Source organism: Papaver somniferum, chromosome 3 (genome assembly GCF_003573695.1).
Source record: "Papaver somniferum cultivar HN1 chromosome 3, ASM357369v1, whole genome shotgun sequence".
Taxonomy (NCBI): domain Eukaryota; kingdom Viridiplantae; phylum Streptophyta; class Magnoliopsida; order Ranunculales; family Papaveraceae; genus Papaver; species Papaver somniferum.
The window spans coordinates 164,149,156-164,164,309 of record NC_039360.1 but is presented as its reverse complement, the minus strand read 5'-3'; the positions used below and the strand labels follow the sequence as shown (position 1 = coordinate 164,164,309).

Genomic DNA, 15,154 nt, shown 5'->3' with positions numbered 1-15,154 from the left:
TGATGCGAAGGATGGACACAACCGGTGGCAGTTGGAACGACCTCAAAGAGCTTGGAAATGATAAGACATGTCCTCTAGAACAATCTAGGTTATGCGTATTTTCAAGAATTTATTGGTGTAGATGACACTTTCCTAGTAAGATATAAACAGTTAAACCACTAGCCCTATATTATTTCTAATATGAACCAGCTAGAAACTATGAATGTACAGTAACAATGTTTAATTGTATTTCATGGAATGTTAATAGTTTGTGAAAACGTAAGAGAAGGTTGCGGGTCAGGCAGTGTCTTTCTATTTGAAAATCTAGTATTGTGATTTTACAGGAAACTAGGCTGGAATCTTGTAATTGATTTCATAGTTAAGCAAATTTTGGGCAACAAGTTATGTGGTTGGGAAGCAATTGATTCAGTTGGTTTCTCCGGGGGTCTCTTAATTATATGGGATTTGAACTCATTAGTTGTGGAAAATGTTATGAAAGGAAGGCACTCCATCAGTATCAAATCCAAGATGGTGCCAGATAACTTCTATTGGGTTCTCTCTGGAGTCTACGCTCCTTGTGACGAAAGACTTAGAGTATCTCTCTGGGAAGAATTGGGGCAGGTTAGAGAAACTTGGCAGATTCCTTGGTGCATAGGAGGTGACTTTAATGAAGTTCTCCAAATGCATGAAATATCAGGGACTCAAAGAACGACATCAAATATGCGGCAATTTACTCAATTTGTGGATTTGCATGAGCTTGTTGACTTACCAATGTCAGGGGCTAGATTAACTTGGCAGCACGGTGAAAACAGTGATAGATTCAGCAAGATTGATAGATTCCTCGTCTCTTTGGACTTTGATCTCCACTTCCCATCGGTTTGTTCATCAGTGTTGGGAAAACCTATGTCTGATCATGCCCCCATCAAATTTGTTTGTGAACTAACAGATTGGGGTCCTTCTCCATTTCGTTTTGAATTCATGTTTCTCGAAGACCCTAATATTCTTGGTCTTATGGATCAATGGTGGAATTCCTTTTCTTTACAAGGTTCAGCTGGTTTCGTTGTACCCAAAAAGTTGCAGGCTTTGAAACTGAAAATAAAGGAGCGGAATCGGATGATTTTTGGAAGAGTTTATAGGAAGCTTGAAGAAAACTTGAGTGCTATCCAAGCACTGGACATTATAGCTGCAAATCAGAATCTTTCGACGCCGCAAAGAGCAGCTAGAGTAAATTTAAAATCTGATTTTGAGCATCTTTCAGATAAGATAGACATTTTCTGGGGCCAAAAATCTAGGACTCAATGGGACAGAGATGGGGATAGAAACACTAAGTTTTTTCATAGAATCACTAAAGTGAGGAGAAGGAAAAATAACATTTCTAGCCTGAAAATCAATGGCAATCTTTCTGAAGACAAAGCTGAGATTAAGGAGGGCATCACTTCTTTCTTCAAAAATTTGTTCAAGGAAGACTCAAGACAAAGACCTAGCATCGCTAATATGGAGTTCAATATTATCTCTGATCTTGAAGCTCAAACTCTAGAAGCTCCTATTATTGAAGAAGAGTGCATCGCGGCTTTAAAGGCTTTGGGTTAGGACCGAGCTCCAGGTCCCGACGGTTTTCAGGTTATGATAATAAGAAAATGTTGGTCTTTTATGGGCCAAGACATTATGAAAGTTGTACATGATTTCAACAGATGGGGCACCATGAATTGGAAACTTAAAACTACTTTTCTTTCTCTGCTTCCAAAGAAAGATGTGGTTGAAGAAATAAAGGATTTCCGCCCAATAAGTCTTATGGGAAGTATTTACAAGATGATTTCCATAGTTCTTGCGGGTAGATTAAAGTTAGTGCTTCCCAAGATTATCTCTTGTCACCAATCTGCCTTCATCAAAGGTCATCAGATTCTGGATTACGCTTTATTAGCAAATGAGTGTATGGATTCAAGGATCAAAAGTGGAGTTCCAGGAATCATTGTTAAAATCGACTTCGAGAAGGCTTTCGATCATGTTTCTTGGAGATTTCTTGATGAGGTTTTAGCCAAGATGGGGTTCGGTTGCAAATGGAGATCTTGGATTCATGGGTGCATCTCCAATATTCCAATTTATGTCCTTCTCAATGGCTCGCCTCACCAACAATTCACTTCAGTTAGGGGTCTTCGCCAGGGAGATCCAATCTCCCCCATTCTTTTATTAATTGTTTCAGAAGTTCTTCATCTTATGTTTCAATCCAGCATGAACTTGGGCAGGATGGGAAGTTTTCAACTTGGTTCTAATGGTTCGAAAATAGGTCATTTGCAATTCGCAGACTACACTTTAGTATTCCTTGATGAATCTAGAGAGCAGGTGGATTGCTTAAGGTATATGCTGGTTCTCTTTGAACTTGTCTCCGGTCTTCGCATTAACTTCGCCAAAACAAGTATGTACGATGTGGCTAGAGCTACTAATCTGGATTCTCTTGCTAGGATGCTGGGTTGTAGGCATGATTATCTTCCCACTAACTATCTGGGGATTCCTTTGGGTGATAATGCTTTGGGTCCGAGAAAGTGGGATGATATCATAGAGAAAGTTAAGGGAAGGCTCCCTTCATGGATAAGATCGGTCCTTAACTACGCAGGGAAACTTACCTTGGTGAAAAGTGTTTTATCAAGCATCCAAATATACATGTTCTCCTTATTTACTGCCCCTGTAAAAGTCATAAATAAGTTAGAACAAGTAATGAGGGACTTCCTTTGGGATAAGAGTGGATCAGTAAAGAATTACCGCTTGGTGAAATGGAAAAAAGTTCACACTCCTCTTTCTAAAGGAGGTTTGGGAATCAAATCTTTGAGAAGTATGAATAAAGCCTTGATTTGTAATGGTGGTGGCGTTTCAACTCAGAAAAGAAAGCTCTTTGGAGAAGAGGTATAGTCTCCAAGTACGGCTCTTCGGGGTTCGACAGGGAAAATAAACCTCCAAAACAAGCGCATGGATGTGGGGTATGGAAAAACATTTACAAGCATCTTCAAGTTTTCAAATCTAGCTCCTCTCTCAAAGTAGGAGATGGGGTGTCAGTTCTGTTTTGGGAAGATCGTTGGGTGGGCGACCAACATTTGGCTACCAAGTTCCCTTATTTATATCGTATTGCTTCTACTAAGAATTGGACGGTTGGTAAGTGTGCTGCAACTGTGAACAATGGTGGGTCTTGGAACTTAGGTCTAGATAGACGACTTTCTTCGATCCAAATTAAGGAAGTTTGCGCTCTCACTTCTCTAATCCAAAATTGCTACAACGTTGTGGGAGATGATGCAATAACATGGGATATTGTTAAGGATCGAGCAAGAGAGAGGAGAGCATAAACGCGGAAGCGTAAAAGACTACATTGATAATAATCTTGGTATCTCAACTTTCATGGCTCAACATCCTATTTATATTGTTCACAAACTTGACGACCACTCAAGGCACTTTCCTAACTAAGATCAAACTCTAAACATAGACACTTTCCTAACATAAACTCTCACAACTTAATGTGTATATCTCCTAAATATAGACTCTCATATATTATTTCCTAATACCCTCCCTCAATATGGAGCATGTAGATCACGAATGCCCATCTTGGACAAAAGAAATTTAACTTCGATTTTCTTCTTTCTTTTTTTCAACGCTTTTGCGAAAAAAAAATCTTCAGATCGTAGTTTAAGGACGTTTAGGTACCCTTCATAGTTTAAGGACATTACGGTCCCATTTTCGGAAGTTTAAGGACATTACGGTCCATTTTCATAGTTTTAGGACATCTCGGTCCTCTTCAGAAGTTTAAGGACGTTACGGTCCCATCTTTGTAGTTTTAGGACATTACGGTCCTATCTTCTGAAGAATACTTCTTGTACTCTTGTTTTCTTGGTTTCTTCGATAGAATACTTTTGTACTCTCTCGAAAACTCATAGGATTTCAACCTATTATCGTTGTTCTTTTTCTCATCACCTCTTGGTGATTGTTTTCTTTTCTCTTTTTTTTTTCTTTCTTCACAACATGAATGTTGTTTCTTCTTCTCTTCTTCTCTTTCTTCACAACATGAATTTTTGCGAAACCTTCACACTTTTTTTTTTTTTTTTAAGATTCTCTCACAATCTTTCTCTTGTTATGCTTCTGCCACAAGCAATAACTAACACAAAGTCTGCCACACTTTGTAGGATTTCCAAATTTCTGCCACAAACTCTTCAATCACCATGTTTCTTCAAACTCTTTAACAGCTTTCCAACTCCTCTGACAGAACTGTCACACTTGCTTCTGTTACGCTTCTGTAACGATTCTTCTTAACTGTGACATCCTTTAGTCACTACTTGTTCATCTGTAACAATTCTGTAACTGTGATTGTTCTTTGTAACACATCACGTACTGTTACTGACTTGCAATAACACTTCCTCACAAACCCTAAACATCACGTACTGATTTTTTTTTTTTTTTTTTTTTTTTACGGACCTTGTGACCATCTTCATCTTTTAACAATAGCAGCAGATCATCATCGCCACTGCCAACAATGACAACATCACCTTGCTCAACTCCCTTATCAATCATTCACCCTCTTTATATAACACGGCTGCAACAGTTCTTCTTCACGGGTTTGATTAATCAAATCTCACCCAAAAATTCCAACTAAAAGTCGTACCCAAACTTCCTTATTTGAGCCATTGATGATCACTATCGATCGGCAATACTCTTCTCTCTTCATGGAATTATTACAGCAGTCAACAACTTGAGCTTCTTCCATCCCCTTCGGTTTCTTCTATGTAGTTCAAGCTTCTCTCTCGTTCTCACAATGCAATGACCAGTACCAGAAGTCACCATTAACAACAACTGCTCCTTACACGACTGCAGGACCTTCTATCGCTGGCAGCAACCATTCTCTCTGCAACTCCGTCGATTGCTCGCAACAACTCGAGTTCTTATCATCAAACCACCGTTTTATAGTCATCGTCACTGCAAAGCTCTGTATCCTCTCTTCCATTGATCTTTCTCGAGCTCAACTGAATCCATCACTCCCTATTCTGATCCAGTCGGCATCAACTCATCTTCATGGTATTAATTTCTTCTCCATCTTTTCTTCCTTTTTCTTCTTGATCTCAAGGTTCTTGTAGCAGCCTTCTTTTCTCGATAACCAGCAGAACCCACCAATTCTTCTTTGTTTGCTACGTACTCTAACCAAACTGGAAATCAGATTCATCGATCAACCACCAATCGTCCAAGAAAAACAACTGGCAGCATATCCTATTACGGCATCCATCCTCACTGAATCACTGCTTTTGACAGATCTAACAGCGACCAAAACTTGTTCTCCAATCCAACAAGTTACGAACAGTAACCTTGCTTTCATGACAGCATCTTCCTTCCTTTGAAAAACAGCAACATGGCTTTACAGGCCACGGGTTTTGGAGCAGCAACATACCTTACGTCTTCTTAATTTCAAGCAAAACCAAACACCAGTTTTAGAACTTTGCGCCGTTTTTTTTTTTTTTTTTTTTTTTTTTTTTTTTTTTTTAAACCCTAAACGGAAAAACTCTTCTAACTTTTTTTTTTTTTTTTTTTTAAACCTTTCTTCATCTCCTCTCTCTTCCTCTCACCTCGCTCTGATACCATGTTAAGGATCGAGCAAGAGAGAGGAGAGCATAAATGCGGAAGCGTAAAAGACTACATTGATAATAATCTTGGTATCTCAACTTTCATGTCTCAACAGCCTATTTATATTGTTCACAAACTTGACGACCACTCAAGGCACTTTCCTAACTAAGATCAAACTCTAAACATAGACACTTTCCTAACATAAACTCTCACAACTTAATGTGCATATCTCCTAAATATAGACTCTCATATATTATTTCCTAATAGATATCGATAAGTCAGGTAAATTTAGTGTCAAATCCTGTTATTTGGAATTGGAGAAACAAAACCATGGTGCAACATTAAACTTAAGTGTATGGCCACACAAAATTGGGTTTTTTTTTGGTTGGTATTTCACAAAACTTTGGATACTCTTTATAAGAGAGGTAAGATTCTTGTTAAGGATTGTTTCTTGTGCTGTTCTGTCGTAGAATCAGTCTCGCATCTCCTTTTTCACTGTGAGACCTCCTCCCGAGTCTGGAATTATTTTCTTGCTGGAGTTGGTCTCCTTTGGGTTTTTCTGAACTGCATAGACGCGATAATCAAAAGTTGGAGATGGAAGGCAATACATCCCGTTGGTAAGAAGCTCTGGCCTCTCATACCAGCAGCCATTTGTTGGACAGTGTGGAAGTCCAGGAATGCTTTAGTCTTTGAAAACATCAATTTTAATGTGACTGAGGTCATCAAGCAGGTGAAGACTCAAGTTTACTGCTGGGCTCGCAATGACGAGGTTATGAAGGGTCTTAGTCTTGATTCAATCATCACGAATTGGAATACTTATTTTAGTTATTAAAATATTTGTTGCGCGTGTCTTTTTGGGGTTTTGGGTTTTGTTGAGAGCTTGTTGGTCTTTTTCTTTGGGGTTGTAAGTTTGTAGCTCTTGAGCTTGTGTTCCTACTCCTTGTAGGTCTTTAATCTATCTTTAACCTTTGTCGATCAAAAAAAAAAAAAAAAAACAATGTTCGAGTCCTATAGCATATAGGAGTGACATGGGAAAAAAGAATGCAGGGAGATATCGATTCAAATGTAAATAACATTGACATGTAGACTCTATCAAGCACCAAAATAACCAATATCACCAAAAACTAACAATATATATAGATGAATTGAATCTAAGCTAGATAATGGTACTAGTATTTAAATAAGGTTCACCATGAAAAATTTATCAAACAATCGAAATTTAAGCTCCAAATTAACCAATTTTTCTATGTCCGGAATCAGAGATAACCAACTATCACCAAAAACTAACAATATTTATAGATGAATTGAATCTAAGCTAGATAATGGTACTAGTATTTCAATAAGGTTCACCATGAAAAATTTATCTAACAATTGAAATTTAAGCTCCAAATTAACCAATTTTTCTATGTCCGGAATCAGAGATATTAATACATCCTAAAATGTTACCTTTGTCCTAATCTTATTGCTAACTAGAAAAAATTTGGCTTTTGAGGTTCTGAGCGAGTAGCTAATGTCTAAATTATTTATTTAAACTTACAAAAAGAAAAACATTTAAAACATCTCTAGGTCAATGATTATAGCATAGATCTTATAAATATTCAGCAGATGACTACCATTTCAATGATTACAACAGTTGTGGCATGTCAATGATCGCAAAATTCCAACAAATGAGAGTACCCAACATTGGTCGTAAGGTCAGTACTCAATTCTCCCAAACAGAAACATAACACTGAAGCAGTCTCACATATACATAAGACCTTCCCTGCATAGAAAATCCAAAACATGAATATCAATATTGTGGGCTAAGACAATCAAAATATCAAACATCATTAATTTTACAGATCTTACCAAGACAAGAACTCAGAGACTGGTGGTTCGGTATGATAACGGCGAAAAGATTCAATTCCATCTTTTAGATGGAAATCAGAGACAAGAACTCAGACCTTCTAGATCATACCTTTGATCTAGAAGCTATGTGAAAAGATTCCCACATAATATCAAAACTCAGATCCATCTGAATCTGATAACGGCGCGTTCTCAGCAGCAGAATTTCGGTGACTGTTTTTTTTCCTGAACGCCGCCACACTAACACTGCTAGCCTCCACCCTCACTGAATATTTACCGAAGTTTTAGGGCTTGATTGATTTATAGGAATTTCTGGGATTTACCAGTATACCCTTGAACTCATCCCAATGGATTTTTGATTGCACCCAAGTCACCAAGCATGTTATGAACCACACGCCTTGGTTTAGAAACTCCAATTGGGATGGGAACTGAACAAGATAACTGGAGGTTTTGAAAGTGAGAGATTTCCTAGTGCACTTGATCACATCATTTCTAAGTTTATATGTACTGATTAGGAGCAAGTAAATGTTTAATTGCTTCTCCGAGCAGATTGGATTTACACGATATGACAGACTAGTAAGTTTAATAGCAGGAAGAAGTCAACCTCACATATCTCAATATGCATCTTCAGTATTTAACTACCAAGTACTGCCTATGGTATCAAGGTGATCCTAATCTCGATGATGAGTGTGAATTGGCAGCTTGAGTTTATATGTACAGTGTCAACCTATCGATAAATGCTACATGCTTGAAAAAGCGGAATATGAAACACAGTGCCATTTTTATCAAGTGGAGAAAGCAGTAGTAGCATTATTGAGATGGTTAGTGTTCAAATAGTAAGAGTTGAAATTCGTTCTGTGGGTTAGTGTGTAAGATTCAGAACAAAAAATTGTTCAATTGCTTCTCTGAGCAAATTGGATGTACGGGATATGAAAGACTAGTAAGTTTAATAGCCAGAAGAAGCCCAACCTCACACATCTCAGTATGCATCTTCAGTATTTAACGACCAAGTATTTAGGTTTTCCTTACCTCGATGATGAGGGTGAATTGGAAGCTCCATGCCCTGGACTAAATTGTATCACCAGCTAGCGGCAGTACAAGGTAGATTGTATATATATATATATATTCTTCGTCGCAGAAAACTTCACTTTTAAGACTACCAGGATAGCTATTAGCCATTTACATTTACATTTTGATGAACAATGAAGTTTTTCTTGCGGTACTTATTTTTCTTTCCTTTTGCAGCTATGCTCTCTGTCAGACTCATGGAAATGGTGTCATCAATCACTTTGGCTTATTCTAATCGGAGGTAAGAATTCCATTGCCATTATATTACTATCATCAAAAACCCAAACAACATTAATAAATATAAATTAAATATTTGTACTAATAGCTTCCAAGAAATTATAAAATCATAATTGTTTATACATTTCTACTAAGGTGAATACTTACAACTTCCAGCAGCTATTGGGTATCTCCCACGTCTTAGTTTTCTTACCATGGCAGAATTCTTTTTGAAGAGTTTGGAAATCAAGTTCCTCGACAACTTGTCACTATAGTTTTAGAGGACATTTTGAAAGAGGCAATACTTCTATCTTCTTCTCGAGCTAATGATCATCTGTTGTTTAATATGACTAGATTTTGTGCCCGTGCTACGCCCGGGCGGCTTCGCCAACTTGGTTCACCAATTCAATCTACAACTACAAATAGAATAACATAGTTATGCACCAACTACAAATACAATGCATCACTGCCTCTCTCTTTCAACCATATTTTTGATTTGGTAAAGCTCGGCTTCACCTCGCCCCTTCTCGATATGATTTGGTAAAGCTCGGCTTCGGCTTCGCCTCGCCTCGTCCCATCCCGATTTGGTAAAGCTCGGCTTCGGATTCCCCTCGTCCTGTCCCGTCCCAATTTGATTTGGTAAAGCTCGGTTTCGCCTCGCCCTATCCCAATTGATTTGGTGTGGCTCAGCTTCTCCTCACCCCGTCGGTTATGAGTCCAGAAGCCTCAAGAACACTTGTAACACCAAATCAAAAGTGCACGAAGAGACGCGACACCACATCATACCAAATCAAAAATATGGTTTTCAATAATAGAACTTTTTTGCAGTTTTTATCCGATAAAATTTGCATGTAAATTTCGTGTAAATACAAAGCAATTCAACATTAATATTTTTGAATAGTCAACATTCGTGTAATACCCAACTGAGCACATTGTACTATACTTAGTACAAATTGGACACCAATTACCAGGAATTGTAACTCTGGTTCCTAACGAACACAGCCTTTTCTATTTTAGCTAACAATAAACTTTCATTAAGGCAGAAGAGAAGGTTCTTACATCTTTTAATAGCAATCATTAACCTAACTCTAACGGCCAGATAGTATACACATGTCACTATCTGATCGGACACACACTAACCAATCCCTACCCTGGTTATTACAGCACACAAAAGAGTTATATGGGCAGACAGGGTGCCATTAAGAGAGTTACAGCACACAAGAGACTATGTCATGGCCCTCTTCTGAAAAATATCCTTGTCCTCAAGGATAAAATTTAGGTAGTGTGATCTGATGGAAGTGAGGTCTTCCCAAGTAGCATCTTCAGGGCAAGAATTGGTCCATTGGATGAGGATTTGACGATGAAGTTGTTTGCCAACCGGCATGGTTCTGGATTGAAGGATATTCTCAGGCCTCATGATAATTTCACCAGCATGATCAACAATGGGAAGAGAAGGTGATGGAATATGCGTCTTACCAATGGGCATTTTCAGCTGAGACACATGGAACACAGGATGGATTCTGGCATCTAAGGGAAGCTGCAATTTATATGCCACTGACCCAATTTTCTGCACCACAGGGAAGGGACCATAGAATTTGGCTGACAGCTTAAAAAAATTTCTTAAGGAGACTGAAGCCTTCCTATATGGTTGGAGATTCAAGTAAACCATATCTCCCACAGCAAATACCCTGTCAACTCTGGATTTATCAGCATAAAATTTCATCCTCTCTTGAGCTTTATGAAGAGATTCCTTCAGGATATCTAGCATTGCATCTCTTTCTTTCATATAAGTTTCTACAACAGCTATTGTAGTTGTTGCAGTTGAGGGAAAAGCCATGTGGGGAGGGAGACAACCATACATGGCTTGAAATGGTGACATCTTGAGGCTAGTATGAAAACTAGTGTTGTACCACCACTCAGATAAGGAGAGACAGTGAGACCATTGAGTTGGCTTGTGACCTGTAATGCACCTTAGATAGGACTCTAGACAAGAATTCACCCTTTCTGATTGGCCATTAGTTTGGGGGTGATAGGTTGTACTGAGATTTAAATTGGTGCCCAAAGACTTAAATAGATCTTGCCAAAAGTGACTAGTGAAAACTCTATCCCTATCAGAGACAATTGAAGAGGGAAGGCCATGGAGCTTAAATACCTGATTCATGAAAACTTTGGCCACAGATGCAGCTATCTAGGGGTGTTGGACAGGAATAAAATGGTTGTATTTGGTGAGTTCTGTCCACCACAACCAAGATGACACTCTTCCTATCACTTAAGGGAAGGCCCTCAATAAAATCCATAGTGATATGCTGCCAAGCATGTTCAGGAATAGGCAGAGGTTGAAGTAAACCAGCTGGGAAAGAACTCTCTCCTTTGTTTCTCGGACACACATCACATTCAGCTACAAAAAGGAGTATGTATTGCTTCATCTTGGGCCAAAATAAGTGGTTTTTAGCCCTGACATAAGTGTCCTGCATGCCAGAATGCCCCCCCAAGTGGTCTTCTAGATAAGGAATCTGCAACAATATTTTCCTGGCCTTTCTTGTATCTAATCTCATAGTCAAAGCCAAGCAGCTTCATTAACCATCTTTGTTGTAAAACTGTTGTAATCTTCTGCTCCAGAAAGTATTTAAGACTTTGGTGATCAATCTGAATGATGAATTTGGTCCCTTGGTGATAATGCCTCCACTTTGGAACAGCTTTAACAATTGCAAGAAACTCCTTTTCATAAGTGGATACGGCCCTTGCTATGGGTCACAGTGTTAAGCTAAAAAATGAAATTGGCTTTCCTTCTTGAGTCAAAACAGCACCAAGGAAACCATCACTAGCATCACTCTCCACTGTAAATGGCTTACACTAGTAGAAAAGTGACATTTAGTAACAGTTCAAGCTTTCATAAGGTAACAGTTCGTAAATTACCTGTTACTAAATATTAGGTTGTTAAATAACGGTAACAGTTTTTGTAAGAACTGTTACATAATGTTTTCTAGGTTGTATATTGTAACAGTTTTTATAATAAGTGTTACTATATACCCATGATACTGTAACAGATTTAATATGTTACTGTAGTTGACATTATCGTGACATTTATTTAGACAAACTGTTACTATATACCCATGATACTGTAACACATTTAATATGTCACCGTAGTTGAAATCATCGTAACATTTTTTTATACTAACCGTTACCATATACCAATGTTACTGTAACAGATTTGATATGTCACTATAGTTGACCTTATCATGACATTTCTATAAAACAACTGTTACTATTTATCTACATAACTAGTTATCTGGAATCCATTTCAAAAGGATTACCTACCTCTAGACCGACACAAGTTACTTGTTGATTCAATTTCGTGCACTAGATCATGGATGGTTATCTTAGGTTTAATAGAAACTCAAATCTAATAAAAATAATAAACAAGTGGTATGATATGTAGAAATACTACAGTATAATGTGTTGTAGGTGGGCGGTGACAACGAAGGTGGTGGTAACGAAGGTTGTGGTGGAGGTCGATAGTTTATTGTTTAATGAGGATAAATATTTTATATGGATAACATTAACCAAAAATAAAGCATGGAATAGTGGTTCAAGAGTTATAGACAGGTGTAATAGGTCTCAAGGTCGAATCCTGTGAAGAGTAATTTTATAAAATTTATATTTCAATCTCAAGAAGCCCAACTTATGGTTGTGGAATGGTGGCCTGATGGTGGCGGGCATGGTGGTGATGGTTGCAGCGGTGCTTGTGTTGGAGGTGGTGGCGTCGCTAGTGGTGGAGGTGGTGGTAGTTTCACTATAAAGTTTTACATTTATGTTGTTTTTTATGACAATTTTCATAAAACTGTTACAGTTACTCAAACAATAGCAACAGTTTTATGAAAAACAGTTACCGCAACAATTATTCAGTAACACATATTGAATAAACGGTTACCAAAAACTACTAACAGTGACAGTTTTAGAATTTATGAGTCATTTTTCCATAGTCATTCCGTAACAGGTTTTGTAAACTTTCCGTAACAAGGGCTTTAGTAACACCGCAGAAAAAACTAAAACCGTTACAGAAATAATACAGTAACAGTTTTTAACTGTTACTGAACATCATTTTTTTACTAGTGTTAGAGAAATCTGGTAGACAAAGTACTGGTGTAGATGTCATTGCATCTTTAAGTTGCTCAAAAGCAGAAGTAGCATCTGAGTTCCATGAAAGGAGTTCTTTTTGGGTAGATCAGTGAGAGGCTTGCTGAGAGTGCCATAATTTCTGACAAATTTTCTATAATAGCCTGTTAACCCCAAAAACCCTCTTAATTGCTTGATAGAAGTAGGTGTTGGCCATCTCAACATATCAGCAATTTTCTGTGGGTCAGCACATACTCCTTCAGTGGTGATAATACGGCCCAAATACTCCAGCTGGGACTGACCAAAACTGCACTTAGACATCATTGGAAAAAGCTGGTGCTGTCTGAGTAGAGAAAAGACGATTCTTAAATGCTCCAAGTGTTCTTCCATGGAAGTGTTGTAGATAAGAATGTCATCAAAAAAGACTAAGACAAACTTCCTCAAATAAGGACCAAAAATATCATTCATAAGGGTTTGGAAGGTAGCTGGTGCATTTGTAAGACCAAATGGCATGACCTTGAACTCATAGCGTCCATGGTGAGTTCTAAAGGCAGTTTTGTGGATGTCGGCAGGGTGCACCAAGATCTGATGATAGCCATCACGTAAATCAATCTTTGATAAGAACATGAACGCTTTTAATTCATCTAGTAATTCATAGGGAACTTGTCTTTGATTGTGATGTTATTGAGCTTTCTGTAATCAGTACGGAATCTCCAAGAGTTATCTTTCTTTTTAACTAGGAGAATGGGAGAAGCAAAAGGGCTATGACTGTGCTGAATAATGCCAAAAGAAAGCATTTACTCGACAAGTTGCTCAACTACTACCTTTTGGATATAAGGGCACCTATAGGGTCTGAGATTAGGTGGTTGAGAATCAGGTTTCAAGGGAATATAATGATCCAAAGCTCTATGAGGAGGCAATGAGGTGGGTTCAGCAAAAATGTCTTGAAATTCATTAAGAAGTGGTAACAAAGGTGGAGGGGCTGAAGGTGTAGGAGTGGAAGTAGATACATAAAACAGCTGACCAATAAGCCCATGTGCAGTTTTGGTGAAAAAATTCTTAACAGCTGCACTACTCATTGATAATAAGGAGGGAGGGGAGGGAGTACCAGTTAAGGTGATCTGTTTCCCATCATGAAGAAAAGAAATGTTGAGTTTAGAAAGATTAAATACCACATCACCTAGCTTGCGCAACCAGTCAGCCCTTAAGACCATATCACACCCTCCAAGTGGTAGCAGTCTAAAGTCTTCTGTGAAACGAGACCCTGCATAGTCCAACAAAGTTGTGGACAAGTGCTTGTGCTGACTGTTTTCTCACCATTTGCAACTGTCACCAACATGTGTGCAGTATGCTCCACCTTACAATTGAGCTTAGCAGCTAAGGCACAATCAATAAAGCTAGTAGTGCTACCCGTATCGACAAGGATAGATATAGATTGGCGTTTAAGAAAAACAGGAATACGTATAGTATCACCATTAGTATTACCAGTAAGAGCATGGAGTGAAATCTCCATATCAGATTCCATTGGAGATTCGACGGCTTCCTCAAATACTTCCTCATCCGTCTCAGTGTCTTGAGTATCAGAATGTTCAGCTTGGACCATAAATAGTTGTGGTCTTCCTTTTCAAATGTGTCCAAACTTGTAAACTTCATCGCAATTGTAACACATACCTTTGTCTCTCCTCCAATGCATTTGTTCTGGTGTTAACCTTCGCAGGATTGGTGAAGATGAAGAAGGTTTTGTGTTAGTAGGAGAGTAAGATTTTGGGGTGGTGTGTGCCGATTTAGACAAATTGGCATTAGTGATGATGGGTTTGGGAGGAAAATTTGGTGAAGAAAACGACGTAGAAGTGGGTTTGTTGAATTAAGGGAGTGATTGGTGTTTGTGTTCCTCCATTCCGGCTAATGAAAAAGCCTAACTCAAAGATTGAGGGTTAAACATATAAAACTGAGTTGTGAATCTCTTCCTTAAGGCCACTGATAAAGCTCAAATTAAATAACGTTCATCCAAGGATGGATTATGGGCAAGCATTAAGGCCTTAAGTGCTTCAAATTGGTCAAAATATTCCTCCACAGAATTCAATTACATCAGTTTATTAAAAGACCCAACAAAATTCTCATCAACCGGATTTTCGAATCTATATCAAATACTGTGAGAAAAATCATACCAGAGAATGCGATGATGACCCATTTGGAAATTTAAGAACCACTTATCTGCCTTTCCGTCAAGATGTATGGCTGCAATATCCACTTTACGTTGTTCTTCGATGTTGTGCAGAAAAAAATAATGATCACATTTTTGAATCCAACCCCTCGGATTGTCGCCGTCAAATCTAGGGAA

General features: G+C 38.2%; 2 protein-coding genes across 2 annotated transcripts; both read right to left on the bottom strand.

Annotated features, from left to right (window-relative positions):
* Positions 1 to 9,922: 9,922 nt before the first annotated feature.
* LOC113360287 lies at positions 9,923 to 10,576 on the bottom strand. Its single transcript, XM_026603810.1, has one exon. The coding sequence runs from the start codon at positions 10,574 to 10,576 to the stop codon at positions 9,923 to 9,925; it is 654 nt and encodes a 217-aa protein (XP_026459595.1).
* A 2,273-nt stretch (positions 10,577 to 12,849) lies between these two features.
* LOC113360286 lies at positions 12,850 to 14,416 on the bottom strand. Its single transcript, XM_026603809.1, has 3 exons — positions 14,131 to 14,416; positions 13,638 to 14,077; positions 12,850 to 13,425 (listed from the first exon to the last, which is right to left on the bottom strand). Exons 1-3 carry the CDS (start codon positions 14,414 to 14,416, stop codon positions 12,850 to 12,852), a joined length of 1,302 nt encoding a protein of 433 aa, XP_026459594.1.
* Positions 14,417 to 15,154: the final 738 nt, after the last annotated feature.